The sequence below is a fragment of the Heteronotia binoei genome, chromosome 11, assembly GCF_032191835.1.
Source record: "Heteronotia binoei isolate CCM8104 ecotype False Entrance Well chromosome 11, APGP_CSIRO_Hbin_v1, whole genome shotgun sequence".
In the NCBI taxonomy this organism is placed as follows: domain Eukaryota; kingdom Metazoa; phylum Chordata; class Lepidosauria; order Squamata; family Gekkonidae; genus Heteronotia; species Heteronotia binoei.
In genome coordinates this window covers 66,400,388-66,414,961 of record NC_083233.1, presented here as the reverse complement: position 1 = coordinate 66,414,961, position 14,574 = coordinate 66,400,388, and the positions used below count along the sequence as shown (strand labels likewise).

Here is a 14,574-nt window from a genome sequence, read left to right as displayed (position 1 = left end):
TGTCAAAGCTAAGGTTTTTGGTGCCCTAGGCGAACTGCCCACTAGCACTTCCCCCCCCCCCCCCGGAAATTTAAAAAACAGAGAATTGTAGGAGAAATTAAGAAACTTGAAACTTTTTACATTAATAATTTACAGTTTTTTATTTTAAATTTGATTTTTTTAAAAAAAAAATTGTGAGAATACTACTTGATCCTTTTAGCGGGAGGTGCCAGGGACAAGACCTTCACATGACCATTTCTACTTGAAAATATGAATCAGACCCTCAGTCCTTATACTTATACTGAATCAGACCCTCAGTCCATCGAAGTCAGTATTGTCTACTCAGACTGGCAGCCACTCTCCAGGGTCTCAAGCTAAGGTTTTTCACACCTATTTGCCTGGACCCTTTTCAGTTGGAGATGCCGGGGATTGAACCTGGGACCTTCTGCTTACCAAGCAGATGCTCTACCACTGAGCCACCATCCCTTCCCAAAGAGGAATACTTGATCCTTTTAGTTAGAGGTGCCAGTGAGAAGACCTTGTACATGCAAGAATGGTGCTCTACCACTGAGTTATGGCTCCCACCTCTTGGATCTGTTAAAGTAGAGTAGGAAGGAGGAGTGGCAGCATACAACTTCAACAGGAGCCAATTTTTAGAAACTGTAATTGGCTCTTCTTCAGCTTTTACAATTGGTTAATTTACCCCTGCCAGGCTCCAAGGAGCGCACTGCACAGGTGCTGTTCGCTTTTGCATTTACAGACCCGGGGAACATGAAACCAGCTGGCAGTGTCTGCACTTCATGGAGTCTGCTTTCCATTGGGGAAGGCAGGCTCCAAGGAGCATACACGCTGCCCATGGGGAGAGGGGATGCCTGGCAGTGCCCCCTAGGCCAGATGGCACCCTAAGCGGCCACCTACTTGGCCTACTCCCATGCACCGGCCATGGTCCCTATTCATACAGCACAAGGTTTGGGGTTTTGCTTGGGTGTGTGTTGGAAACCCATATGGGGATGGGGGGGAATATCTCCTGCAGCACTAGAGCTTTTTCACATTACTTGTGCCACTCTCCTCTGGTTTCTGATCTGTGTGAAACAAATGCAGTTTCATTCCGCAAGATTGGAGAGCATTCCCCTCTTCTGTCGTGGACTGTGAATGGAAGACAGCAATTTTCTGGAAGTGGCCCCTTGTTTGTGTGATGGGCTAGTGCCACACAGAAGGTATAACTATTGTAACACAGCATTGCAGCAACACCCAGGGCTTTTTTTGTAGCAGGAACACCTTTGTGTATTAGGACACGCACCCCTGATATAGCCAATTCTCCAAGAGCTTACAGGGCTCTTCGTACAGGGCCTACTGTAAGCTCAAGGAGGATTGGCTACATTGGGGCGTGTGGCCTAATATACAAAGGATTTCCTGCTACAAAAAAGCCCTGGCAGCTACCATTTTGTGGCTAGCTACACCTCCTGCAGCAGCATAGGCATGCCAGCCACCAGCTGGGACCTGGAAATCTCCTAGAATTACAGCTCAACTCCAGACTTCCCCTGGAGAAAAATGGATGCTTTGGAGAATTCTGTGGCATTTTAGTCATCTGGGGTCCCTGTCCTCCCTAGGCTCCATTCCCAAATCATCAGGAGTCTCCCTGGCCTCCCTACCCCCTCATCCCCCACTGGTGGCCAGAGGGGACCTAGAAACCCTGGCAAGCACTTAACAGCTGCACCCACCACACTGTGTGAGAATCCCAAAGGTGTCCATAGCCTCAAAAAGGTTGGGGATCCTGGAACCATAGATAGATACAAACTTGGCATGGAGCGTTTTGACCTTGAAATGTTAGAGGGTTGGGGCTGGAGAGTTAGTTTCCTTGGGAAGAATTATCACTGGAGTTACAAATAGCTTGAGCAAAGATAACAGGGTGCTTGTTTCATCGCTGATTCAGGTTTCCAAAATCCTCACTGTGCTTCTTAGGCCAGAGGAAAGTGTGTGGCATGCCCCTTTCCTGTTCCTTTGGATTTTATGTCTTCATGTACTTGGAGTCCAACAACCTCATGAAACAAGAGCATACACTACCCACAATGCTCCAGTTACATGTGGTCAGTATGTTGTCTGGATAGGGCAACATGTTTATTTTGCATGCACATATTGTTTCAGCATATATAAATCAGAACTCTGAAAAATCAAGGAATTTTCATAGCATGCACTGAAGCTGGAAAGGAAACACATGCATTTCCCCTGCTCAGACCACATGGCAACTCTACATGCAGTTGTTGGCATCTTCTTGGTATGTGTAGGTGTGGCATCAGAAAAGAGCTTACGTTTCAGGTCCAGCCTATCTATTCAACCTGTGTTCCAGACTGAGCAGCAATCAAAAGACGTTAAAGAGCTGCTAGCTTTAGCTTTAGCTCTTTAATCTCCTTGGCTTGTCCTCATCAACAAGCACCGTCTATCATGTGCAAGAGAGATTGCAGTTTCTCTTCTTTGCATGACAGAAAACCATGTCCGTTTCGACAACATGAATATGACAAAATCAATAAACATTTGGACCACTGCCATGTTGTAAAGCAGATAGAGAATGGAGGGCAATGGGAATCTTGCATTAAACAGTTGATCTGTAAATAGCTGCAGAATGGACCTTGTATGGTTATATCTTGGAGCCGGCAGTTTGCTTTAATAGCTTTAAAGAGGTCCAACCAGCAATAAACCATGCTGACATGGTATTTCTTTTACCATCAGTTTCCTGTTCACAGCTAATAGTTTTACACCATAAAATGGATAAAATAAAGACAAACAAATAAAAATAGTTGCTTCAGGGTACTAATCTTTACAAAGGTTAACATTTCCCAGATATCTCAGTCTGCTAGACTAGAAGGCAAACAAACCCTTGGGGGTGCTGAAAGTGTGGGGCTGTGAGCACAGAGGCAGTTCATCCATGCACAGAGCTTTGGCATTGTTTTTGTGGAACTGCTAAGTCTGTTTCCAGCATGCACCACTTCGGGTTGCAGGTGGAGGTTCACACCGTGGAACATTAGAGCCCTGCTGAGTCAAAACAGTGGCCCTCTGATCCAGCTTTCACTTTCCCATAGTATCCCACCAGATGCTCTTCAAAGGCTTACAAAGCAGGCCATGGAGACCAAAGCCTCCCCCATTTCTGCCTCCACACCAGGGCTTTTCTTTTTTTTAGAAAAAGCCCAGCAGGAGGTCATTTGCATATTAGGCCACACTCCCTGACACCAAGCCAGCCGGAACTGCGTTCTGGTGCGTTCCTGCTCAAAAAAAGCCCTGCTCCCCACCGTGCAGCTGATACTGAGAAGCACACTGTATCTGAACAGTCTAATCCGGCTTGAATCCCAGTGAGAAAGACAGACTAGAAATGAAGTAAATAAATAACCGAGAGGATCTAGTTAGCCATCGTGGGGTGCAGTACAGTTAGGTTCTACAAAGATCACAGAATCGTAGCATGGAATGAGCTTCAGCAGAGGCATGGTCATAACTGTAGAAGCAGGTAGAAGGTCCCAGGTCCAGCTTCTGGTGTTCCTGGGTAAAGAATCTTGAGTAGCAGAGCTAGAAAAGACTGTACTGCCCATCAGGAGAGACAGTACTGGATTAGATTTTTGCTGAGCAGTTAGGTTAGAACAGATAAAAGGAAGTACTTCTTCACCCAAACACATGGAATTCACTGCCACAGGAGGTGGTGGCAGCTACATGAGTAGATGGCTTAAAGAGGAGATTGGATAAACATCTGGATCAGAGGTCTATCAGTGGCTATTGGCCACAGGGTATAGATGGAACTCTGTCTGGGGCAGTGATGCTCTGTATTATTGGTGCTTGGGGAGGAGCAACAGTGGGAGGGCTTCTAGTGTCCTGGCCCCACTGATGGATCTCCTGATGGCATCTGGATTTTTTTGGCCACTGTGTGACAGAATGTTGAACTGGATGGGCCATTGGCCTGCTCCAACATGGCTTCTCTTATGTTCTTACACTCTTAGAGGGAACAAGGTTGACTTAATTTGTTAAAGTATTTATCTCTTGTCCTTTGTGTAGTTTATGGATTTGACTGTGTGTAGCTTTTTATATCCTGGTGAACTCCCCTTGTGGTTAAGTAGCCAGCAAACCGCAAATGATTTTGCAGAGGATGACAAAAAATGCCTGTTGTTTCCTTATTTGAAGTTTGCCTGAGACCCAAGGCAGATTACAAAATTTGATAACAATGCAATAGAACAGTATAAGACGTACAACGAACAGTACTGTAGAACCAATTAGAAAACAGAACAAATAAGGAAGTTTAAGGCATGACACACTATACACAATGCAAAAATTGGATCACAACAGTTAAGGAAAAAAATGTGGTAAAAGTCAGAAAATGCATTCAATGAACAGTACAAAAGACTACTGTACTCTTCCCTTTTTAAAAATGCCCTCCTGAACAATTACATTTTACTGCAGGCCTCCTGAACAATTCTGTCATCCTTAGTCATGTGATTCCACAAGGTGGAAGCCACAACACAGGTACAGTGTTTAAGGTCCAATCCCTGGCACCTTAATTTGGCTAGGATAGGCCTCTGCCTCAGATTTCAGGGAGCTACTGCCCCTAAGAGTAGGCAGTTGTGGGGCTCATTGGATCATTGCTCTAAATCAGGTCCCCAGCGTAGTACCCGTGGGTGCTATGATACCCGCTGACACCTTTGCCGGTGCCCATCAAGTGTTCTTAGAAAGTGGGCCAAGCCAAGTGGGGCTTTTGCCCGGCCAGGCTTCTAATTGGCCATTGGAGATTTGATTGACTGTGCAGATTTTTTAAAAAAAAACTTGCTTTGCCAGCAGCTGATACAGTAGCACAAGGATGTTTACTGTGTGACTGAAGGTAAGCTATGCCAGCCATTTTGTGGCTGGCTCAGCCTCTTGCAGCAGCCATTTTGTGATTCTGAAGGTTCCCACAGGCTAAAAAAATGTTGGGGACCCCTTGCTAAATTGTTATACAACAGCTGCATATGACCTTGTGTTTTAAGGGTTTTTTTTTTTAATGTTTATTTAGAACATTTTTATGGGTTGTTATCTGTGTCTTTAAAACAGAGATGCACACTCAGCTGCCCCCATTTGAAGTGCACTAGCAATGGCTAGCAGCCCTTCTGTATCTATATGGGAAACAGCACTTTGCTATTGCATGTAGGAGGGAAAGCTCACCTCCCCCCCCCCCCCTTTGTGGCATTATGCACAGCTTCTTTTGTTACTTACTCCAACATCCCATTCCTTCCTACAGAGTTCCGCTCAGTCGCTTTCTGGAAAAGGCTATTCGGTAAGTCACGTTACTGCTAATTCTTCTATTTGACTTCTGTTGCTGTTTTGATTGTGGAGGCATGCGTCGCCTGTTGCGTGTTCTTAGACACCAAAGGAAACACTGACCGTGAAAAATGAGCTTTGAAGAAAAGGCAGTCTTCAACTCTTTTTGGTTACTCCACACATGGAGCTTGTGAATCAAAGTCCATAGTTACTGTTGAGCTTGGCTGAGAAGGGCCAAATTATTCTTTTTGGTTACTCCACACATGGAGCTTGTGAATCAAAGTCCATAGTTACTGTTGAGTTTGGCTGAGAAGGGCCAAATTATTCTTTTTGGTTACTCCACACATGGAGCTTATGAATCAAAGTCCATAGTTACTGTTGAGTTTGGCTGAGAAGGGCCAAATTATTCTTTTTGGTTACTCCACACATGGAGCTTATGAATCAAAGTCCATAGTTACTGTTGAGTTTGGCTAAGAAGGGCCAAATTATTCTTTTTTCTTGTTGTTGTTCCATTTTTGCCAACATTCTGTATCTTTACGTGTATTTGAAAGTAAACATATTTAACCGTAACATCAGTTCACATCTGGCTCCAAATACAAAGGTTAGTGAAGCCTGTTTATTTCAATTTATTTTGGTATGAAACTACTGCTCTGAAAACATCTTAGAAACCAGCAGCAGTTACTATAGCTTGAACTGTTATTTCTTTAGCTTTAAAAAATGTTGATGATTTGTATAGCATTACAAATTATAAATTGGGTTTATAGTATAACATCCCATGCATTAAATATATGAAATGTTTTTGAAGACCCACTTAGAGGGTTTTACAGGCAAACTACATGTTTTGTTTGGAATCCATGACCAGATATTCCGACATGAATAACTTTAAAAAGCAATGATGGGGGTCAGCATGAACTAAGACAGGGGTGTAGGGTTGCCAGTCCCTGATTGGAGGCAGAGGATCCTATGTTTGGAGGCCCTCCCCCACTTCAGGGTTATCAGAAAGTGGGGGGGGGGGGTTTGAAAGTCCAGTGGGCTGGCCCCCATAGGATATAATGGAGAATCAATGTGTGTGTATCTGGGGCTCTTGGGAGGTTCTTTCTGAGGTTGAGGCACCAAATTTTCAGCAAAGCATCTAGTGCCTCTTCTAAACCCCAACCCCCTCTCCCCATGTTTCAGAATGATTGGACCAAGGGGTCCAATTCTATGAGCCCCAAAAGAAGAAGCACCTGGCACCTGGTGGGTTTTTTTGACCACTGTGTGACACAGAGTGTTGGACTGGATGGGCCATTGGCCTGATCCAACATGGCTTCTCTTATGTTCTTATGAGCCCCCCTCCTCCATTATTTCCACTGAAGGGAAGGCATTTAAAAGGAGTGTGGTCCTTTTAAATGCGATGGCCAGAACTCCATTTGGAGTTCAATCATGCTTATCACAACCTTGCTCCTGGCTCCACTCCCAAAGTCCCCAGATATTTCCTGAGTCAGACCTGGCAATCCTACAGGAGTGGCTTAATTTGACAGTGCAGGGTGATTGTATTAGCTGATATCCTCTGAGTAGCTAAGTGTAAGCGGGGAGGAGGGGGGACAGGAGTAACTACATATGCCTGTGTCCCCCCCGCCCCCTTCTGGGGGTAATGGCAGCTGAGAAGGAAGATTTTTTTTTTTAATCAGGGAAACTATACAGACTGGGGAGTAGTTATCACCACCTCCACCTCCCTTGTACAGTCCTGATCCAAATCTCCCCACCACCATCACCACCCCTGCTGCTTTTAAAGGTTAAAGTACACGCTGGGAGATCTAATCACTAGCCCTTATGATATTTTGACCCTTAGATGATTCAGCATATGTAGTCTGATCTTTAGATGAACCTGAGAGAGCTGGGCTGGGCTGGCTTTGTACAGGGTGAGGATAGTTTCCAAGAAAAATTACAATAGGTTGAGTTATGGACAGCCATCGCTGAAACTGTCTTGCTTTCAAAGATATTCTAACATGTAGATGTTGATTTGCCAACATTCCCAGTCCCTGTGATATAAGTCATGTTCCTAAAGGTCTTTTTTTTCTCATCTTCTGACCATCAGTCCTCATGATAAACAGCAGTTATCATGTGATTCTGGGGGGTTGGGAGTTTGTTCTTCTAAAAGGCCAGTAAATCTTCAGTCACACTGTTAGCAAATACAAGCTTACTGCATAACTAAGTATTGGTGCAAGTCTAAAACAAGGTGGTCTTCTGTGATTCTGTGTACAGTCATCAGTGAAACTGCAGTCTCTTTTTACCTATATTGTATATGTTTACTATGGAAAATTGTTTTGGGGATGGAAACTCATAGCTGCCCAAGGTAACAGAAGGCTAGTTTGGATTGCTTAGATGAAGATGGAATGTTCATGTGTCTCAAAGTCCCCATTTCTAGCATAACACCTAGGCAGTCTTTTAAAATGAGAGTGAGGAAGAGAAACTAGCATAACCTACCAAAACAATCCAAAGCTGCTTGCCATATAGTGTCACACAAGTCCTATCTTTTTTGACTACTTCCACTGAAGCTTTAAATTAAGTTCCCTGCCAGACAGAAAGAGAAAGAGAACTCTTAATCCCTTTAGCATTTCTAATCAGCAGGAGTTGGTGTAGTTGCAAATGCTATCATTGGTGAAGTTTTGTCTTTTTGCAACTCGAGGCACACATTTTGTATCGTCGTTTTAAGGCCGTTTGTCATGGAACAGGGGTTGGTCATAACGTGCACCCTCTTTCAAACTTCACCTGCTAAGTTTGCTTTGAAAGATTTTCACAGGATTGTGGAGTCTGAGAGAGTACGCTGATTTGCATCTCCTGGGGATTTTAATATATACTGTCTGTCAGGTAAGCATTCAAGCTTATCTCCTGCATTTAAAACATTTTCCCCTCTTTTGTTTGCTTCCAAATGTCAGCTTGTATGCAAAGCAGAGCAATTGCAATTAGATTTTCTGTGTATGTCTGAATGGCTGGATCCATCTACAATGCTAAAACTTCTTTGGACTCACGGCAAGGTGGGTGGGAAGAAGAAAGCTCCTCTATTTCACATCCTACCTGTAAAGCATAATAAATGAATACATGACGGATGGTTATACTACAGAACAGTATGAGTCACGTTCTGTTATCTGAAAACTCTGTTTGCAAATCACTTATTTGCTTCCAGATTCAATAGCTTAATGGAAAAAGGGCAAAGGCCTTGCCACTAGCCCGGTGCTAGTTAATCATGGGCCAGGCATTTTTATCCCCCCCTTTCTGAGAAGATCCTTTTGATCTGCTGAGCAAATGAACATGTAGAAATACACAATTGCGTATCTGAAAGCTGTTGGGGCTCCAATATTGCTTATTTCATCATCTGCAGCAAGCCTCATAGCGGTTGGTGAACTGCTGATACATCAGTACATTGCTGATTTCTCAAGATGGCTGGAAGACACATGATACAGAAGCCAGTCAGATTTGGGCCTGGTCACTGCCAGGTTGGAGACATCCAGAGAACCCTATGTAAGCCTCCGTGACTTCCATAATGGAGAAAAGGCAGAATATCTGTGTTACAAATTTAAAAAGTGGTTTCTGTAATATAGGCTTAGTCATCCCTTAGAAAAACGTAGAAGACTTGAGAAATCAGAAACTGGGAGACCCCAAGGAAAAGAGGAAGAGACAAAGAAAGGTTTGGGTTGAGCGATGTGCTTCTATCCTACTTTATAGTCCGTATTACAAGAACACACACACACGCATACACAAACAATCCTTTCTTTCATATACGAGCTTTAATTTAAGCCAAGAATTAGACCCCGACATTATTGCAAATGCTCTGCACTGGAGCAGGTGAAGTAGCAACTAAGTTATAACAGAAACACTTTTGTCTTCGAGCTTGTGCAGACCTAACTTGCTTTAAGGGGCTGTATAATCACTCTGTTCACACACATGCCAACCAAAGGCCTGGTCCTCTAGGGTCAGAGACGTCAAACATGTGGCCTGTCTTAAGGAAGACCAACCTGAGACCCGCTTTATCTGAGCAGAACCTGCTTTTTCCTCCTGGTGTTCTGTTTCTCCTCTTAAACTGCCTTCTGCTTTGTCATGGGCCAGTGGTTAAATTACCTATTTCCCTGCAGCGTTGTTTAAAATGGGTCTTCCATCAGAACAGCAGCTGTCCCTTCAGTGAGGCTGAAGGTCCTTCTACCATTCATGGACATGGAATTGTGGAGATGTCCTGGAGCTGAAGCTGTTCTTACAATGCCGCTGAAATTTTGTTTCCTCCAAGAATCAGTCTGCCTAAGAGATTTGTCAGTGGTTGAATCTCATCCACTTTTCTGCTGGATGGAGGGGTGATCTTATCAACTTTCTATCTCACTTTTTTAGTTATTTAGGACTGCTTGCCATTCCTTACCAGTGTCTGATGAAGTGTGCTTACAGCACATAAAAGCTTACATTCTGAATACAACTTTGTTGGTCTTAAAGGTGCTACTTGACTCCTGCTTTGTTCTACTGCTTCAGACCAACACGGCTGCCCATCTGGATCTTTCCATCTCACTGAAACCCCACTCTGAATAGCCTTTCCTCCATGCAGATCTCCTGACACTAGCATAGTGGGTACAAAGGGACTTCTCCTCCTCCTTGAACAAAGATAAAAGGCAGTCAGCATCAACCCACTGATTCATACATGCTTGTTTTGCCAAACGTGATTTTTAGCGAGATACTTGCAAGAGGTGTGGTGGATACATGGAGGATGAATGATGTGTTATCTAGCTGTCCTGGATAGACTCAAATGACTCTTGCGGTTATCTACCTCTTACGTTATACACACAAGGAGCAATGTCATAATGATTTGTACATACTTCTTTAGATACTCATTATGAGCTGATCCAAATCTGCTTGATATCTGCTTTCTTCTCAGCTCTTGCCTATCTGGCCAAGATCATGGAGGCCTTGCATTTGCTCAGGGTTTGTCAGCTTGGATTGTCAGCTTGGATATATGGCCAACTATGCCAACTGTTTACATCGACCTTGAATCAGCTCCCCTATATCCAAGCTGATTCAAGGTCGATGTAAACAGTTGGCATAGTTGGCCATCTGCTGAGTCTCACAGCCCGGCTTGCTGGTAACCAGAGATGCTTGGTCCATATGTTCTCACTAGAAATGCAAAGTTGCCCCGACAGACTTTTATGATGTTTTGGAGGGCTCTAAAGAAATTTCCATCCACTGGAAGGGAGACTTGAGAGGGCTCAGTGTAACTTTTTTACTTTTATTGATGCTGATTACGCTTAGGGGATGGAAGAGTTGTGCTCTTTCTCCCAGGAGATCTGCACATGTGTGCTGAGTGGGACACAGCGTGTAAGATTCCCAACACTAACTTGGCAAGTATTGGGAGATTTGGGGTTTGGTGCCTGGGGAGGGCAGAGTTTGGATGGGATGTGATGTCATTTCTGGATGAATCTCAATAGGCTGCCTCCGCTAGTCTCCAAGGTCTTTACCACAGAGACTAAGAGGAATTCCTATTCCTAGAGTATCACTATGTGGAGGCCATTTCCCCCCCTCTCTTCAATTCCTCTAGTGGGTGGAAAATTGGGGCTGGGAGCAGGGCTGGTCCTAGACTAGGGATGTCAAACATGTGGCTATCAAGCCCCCAAGCAAGTGGCTGTCATCTGCTTCCTTCTCCCTCTCTCTTGCTTCCTTCTGCATCACAGTTTGCTTTGCCAGGCTTGCTCAATCACACAGGAACTACAGAGCAAATTCTCTGTTTTTTCCATTGGCTGAGGCTCCTCTCTTGGGGGAGGAAGTGGGGGGGGAGGGATAGCTTGTTTTGCCAGGCTCTCTCAATAACACAGCAGAGCTACTGAGCAAAGCCTCTCTTCTTTCTGTTGGCTGAGGCTCCTCCTCCTGGTCCCTGGCAAAAGAAATAAAGAGCCAGAGCATCCTTTGCCCAGGTTCCTGGATCCCATGGGAGAGATACAAAGAAAGCACTTTTAAGACCAACAAGTGCTAATGTTTTAAGTTTAAAAAAACATCTTTAAGTCTAATTGTAAGTTTTTGAAAATCTTTAATTGTGTTTATAATGTTTATATCTCTGCTACCTGGCATTGCATTTTATGATGCTCATGGCCTGGCCCAACAAGGTCACATTTATGTTGGATCCAGCCCTCATAAGAGTTTTACACCCCTGTCCTAGACTGTCTGGCACCCTAGGCAAGGCTTTCTGGCACCCCCTCTGCATTGATAACGTCAACAAGTCAAATGGGGGGAGGCGCCCTATTTGCCACCCCTGGAAGGCCAGCACCCTAAGGAAACACCTGGCTGGGAGTTCCCTGCCCCAGTTGGGTAAATAGAAGGCCTAACTATGGGAGGGCATCTTATTCAGGGCTTCTCAAAATCTAGAGCCTCTCTTAAGCCAATTGATTCTGAATTCTGAAAAGACTGATGGTTTACAACACTTGTGGAGGACAGATTAGAAGTTGAAGACTCCATTTGTTGATAGCTTCAGCATCCCCTAGTCATGTAAACTCTTATCTTTTGGGTGCACCAGTACTGGGGGATAAGTCCTAGCATAGAGGAAGAAAGCCCAAACAAAACAGCACTGATAGTTCTGATTGGACCATAAGCAATGCTTTTTCATCTGCTTGAAAGCAAACACCACTGAAAATGGAATTGTACAGTTTACAAAATTCCACATATCCTTACTCAGGGTGGCAAATGAATTTCCATTACCATCAGCTGGGCTCACTTTTGTGTGAATGTGTCTAGAAATGGAATGCAGGGGGGGTTTAAATTTATTTTGATTGGTTTGGAACATTGTGATCTCAGGAATGAAAGTGTCACTTCAGACTGTAAGTCTCGAGAACACAGTCTGTTCGCAAGCTTTGTGTGAACAGCAGAATGGAAGAACAATTATTTTGCTACCAATTCACCACTCAGCTGTACGCCAGGGCACGTATGTGAATGTAGCACGCCTTTATCTCTTAAGCAGTTCAACGACCGATTTGTGCCTCTTTTCTGCATGAGAAGTGGAATGCCAACACATTTATAGCGGTTAAGAGCTTATTCTCTGTGATTTTATTTAAGCACGTATGTGAGAAAACATTGTTAGCAGCCTTTTGTCAATTGTGTTGTGCATCGAGAGGAGATCAGAGGCTTCAACCTTCATGTGCAAAAAGAAAATCACTTGCCTTGTAAGCCCTTAAACAGCACTACCCTTAGAAAGATAACTCCATTATTAAAAGAAAAATACAGAAAACAAACCACTAGGCATTAGAGTAGAACAACGTTAATGGATTAATTACATCACTGATTACTTAATTATACATTAATACGTGGATTTTTAAATGGCTTCTAATTGGAGTTTTCAGTGCCGAGGGCACAGCTGTACACAAAGTTTTGATATCTTAAAGGCAGGGTAGATGAACCGTGTTGTCCCTGGACATCCGGTGGAACAAAAGCAGGCTAAACGATGACATCCTTCTATTTTGTTTGAGCCCAAAGCAGTATTGTTGCAAGCAATGACAAATAACCAAGCGAACCTGGCAAGCGGTGCCACTGAATTGGTGGTATTTATTTACTTTTATAGTCCACCTTTCTTACTGCGACTCGAGGTGGATTATGAGCCTGAAATGAGCTGGTGGTTGAAAAGAGGAGATGTCAGGGTGTGTTCTAGGAGTCAATAACTGTTACAGTATCTTATGGGGTGATCTAGTGTTTTTTCCTCTTGTTTGGTAGACTCAGGGTTTGAGGAACACATCAGTGTTGGTTGTTTTTTGAGGATACAGGTACTCTGCTTTCCCACAGTTTTACTACACAAAGGAATAGTAGCCACTATTTGGATGAACTCAAGTTTCTAGCCCCTGTAGATGACATCTTATTCAGTATCTAGTGATATCTTAGAAGCCTTCAGGAAAAAGCTGGCATGTAAATCTGAGTAGAGGGAAAGGATGGCTTTACATCTCTTTGGTTTTCTCCTATAACTATTATTCTCTGGCCCTTGACCACTTATGGCCAATTTCCATCTTGCAGCATCCCCAGTCACTGGCAAAAGAGTCGCAGATAGTTGAAAATCTGGATCTGATTCACAGTGAAGCAAAGCAAGCTGTTGTGTGCAAATGTCCTCATCTGTGTGATTTATTCGTGTTGCAGAATGTGAATTTATTTGGCACAGAATTGATTTTAATTTCATTTTGGCGGTGCACAAAGTACACATAACACACATACCCCCATCAAGCTGTGTTCACAAACAGAAATGGAAAACAAGTGCAGAGCTGGAAACAAGCGCATTCTGCCATGACGGTGAGGTCTGAGGCACACAGTGGTGATAAAGGCAGGATACAGACCACATGTCAGTACTTTTATTCCATTGGATTAGACCACAATGGACTTGGCCAAGAAAGAACCAGGTAAGAAAGGGGTGAAATTTGTCTCAGCTATGGCATTTAGAAACATTCTGTTCATTGGGTGCAAGTATTCCCTCTTACCTTGAGTGTGTGGGTGATTTCTTTGATGCTTTAATAAAGACAAGGAAAACCGTTATTCTCATCAATTCGCAAAAGTGAAAGAAGACAACCTGCAATTTTCTGTAGCAATTTTAGGGGGGAAATGCTTCTTTCCGAGCTAGTCTAGAGGGAGCTAGAGGGAGTCCACTGCGATGTGTTTCATTGTATTTCCTGTTTTTATTTAGACAGATTTCCCTTTAACATTCAGACAAATGCCAGTTCAGAAAGGCAGGCTCAAAGAGATGCATTGAGCCGGAATATGGTACACATATGAACATATATATGAACATATAAAGCTGCCTTATACTGAATCAGACCCTGGGTCCATCAAAGTCAGTATTGTCTACTCAGACTGGCAGCGGCTCTCCAGGGTCTCAAGCTGAGGTTTTTGATGCCTATTTGCCTGGACCCTTTTTTTTTAGTTGCAGATGCCAGGGATTGAACCTGGGATCTTCTGCTTACCAAGCAGATGCTCTACCACTGAGCCACCATCCCTCCCCAAATCCCTCCAGAAGCACAGAAAATACTACAATGGGGCTTCATTCTGCCATGACTCTGCAGTTGTGTGTAGTCACATTTGTGGGGAGAGCAAATATGACTGCTAGTGTGAGATGTAACAGCCACATCATCAGCCCACCCAACTGGTGGCTTTTGAATATTGTAAGAAGTAGGGTTGCCAACCCCGGATTGGGGAATTTCTGGAGATATGGGAGCAGTGTCTGAGAAAGGCAACATTTTGAGAGGGGAACACTCTGCGGGATACTAAGAAGGAAGAGAAACCGCCACACAGAGGGAAGGACCTTCTGCTTGCACAGTGGGATCCTTGGCTTCAAGCCACAATTTACGACAGGAT

At 43.9% G+C, this 14,574-nt stretch overlaps 1 protein-coding gene across 19 annotated transcripts in view; it reads left to right on the top strand.

The window, feature by feature from the left end:
• The window catches only part of FBRSL1 (fibrosin like 1), a 1,099,284-nt gene that overhangs the window by 503,165 nt on the left and 581,545 nt on the right, over nt 1-14,574 (top strand). For 17 of the 19 annotated variants that reach the window (XM_060249815.1, XM_060249816.1, XM_060249814.1 and 14 more), the window contains exon 4: nt 5,228-5,263. The exons of the other annotated variants lie outside the window; for them this stretch is intronic. In XM_060249815.1, coding sequence (XP_060105798.1) covers nt 5,228-5,263 — 36 coding nt within the window. The remainder of the gene's footprint in view (nt 1-5,227; nt 5,264-14,574) is intronic. 19 annotated transcript variants of the gene reach the window in all.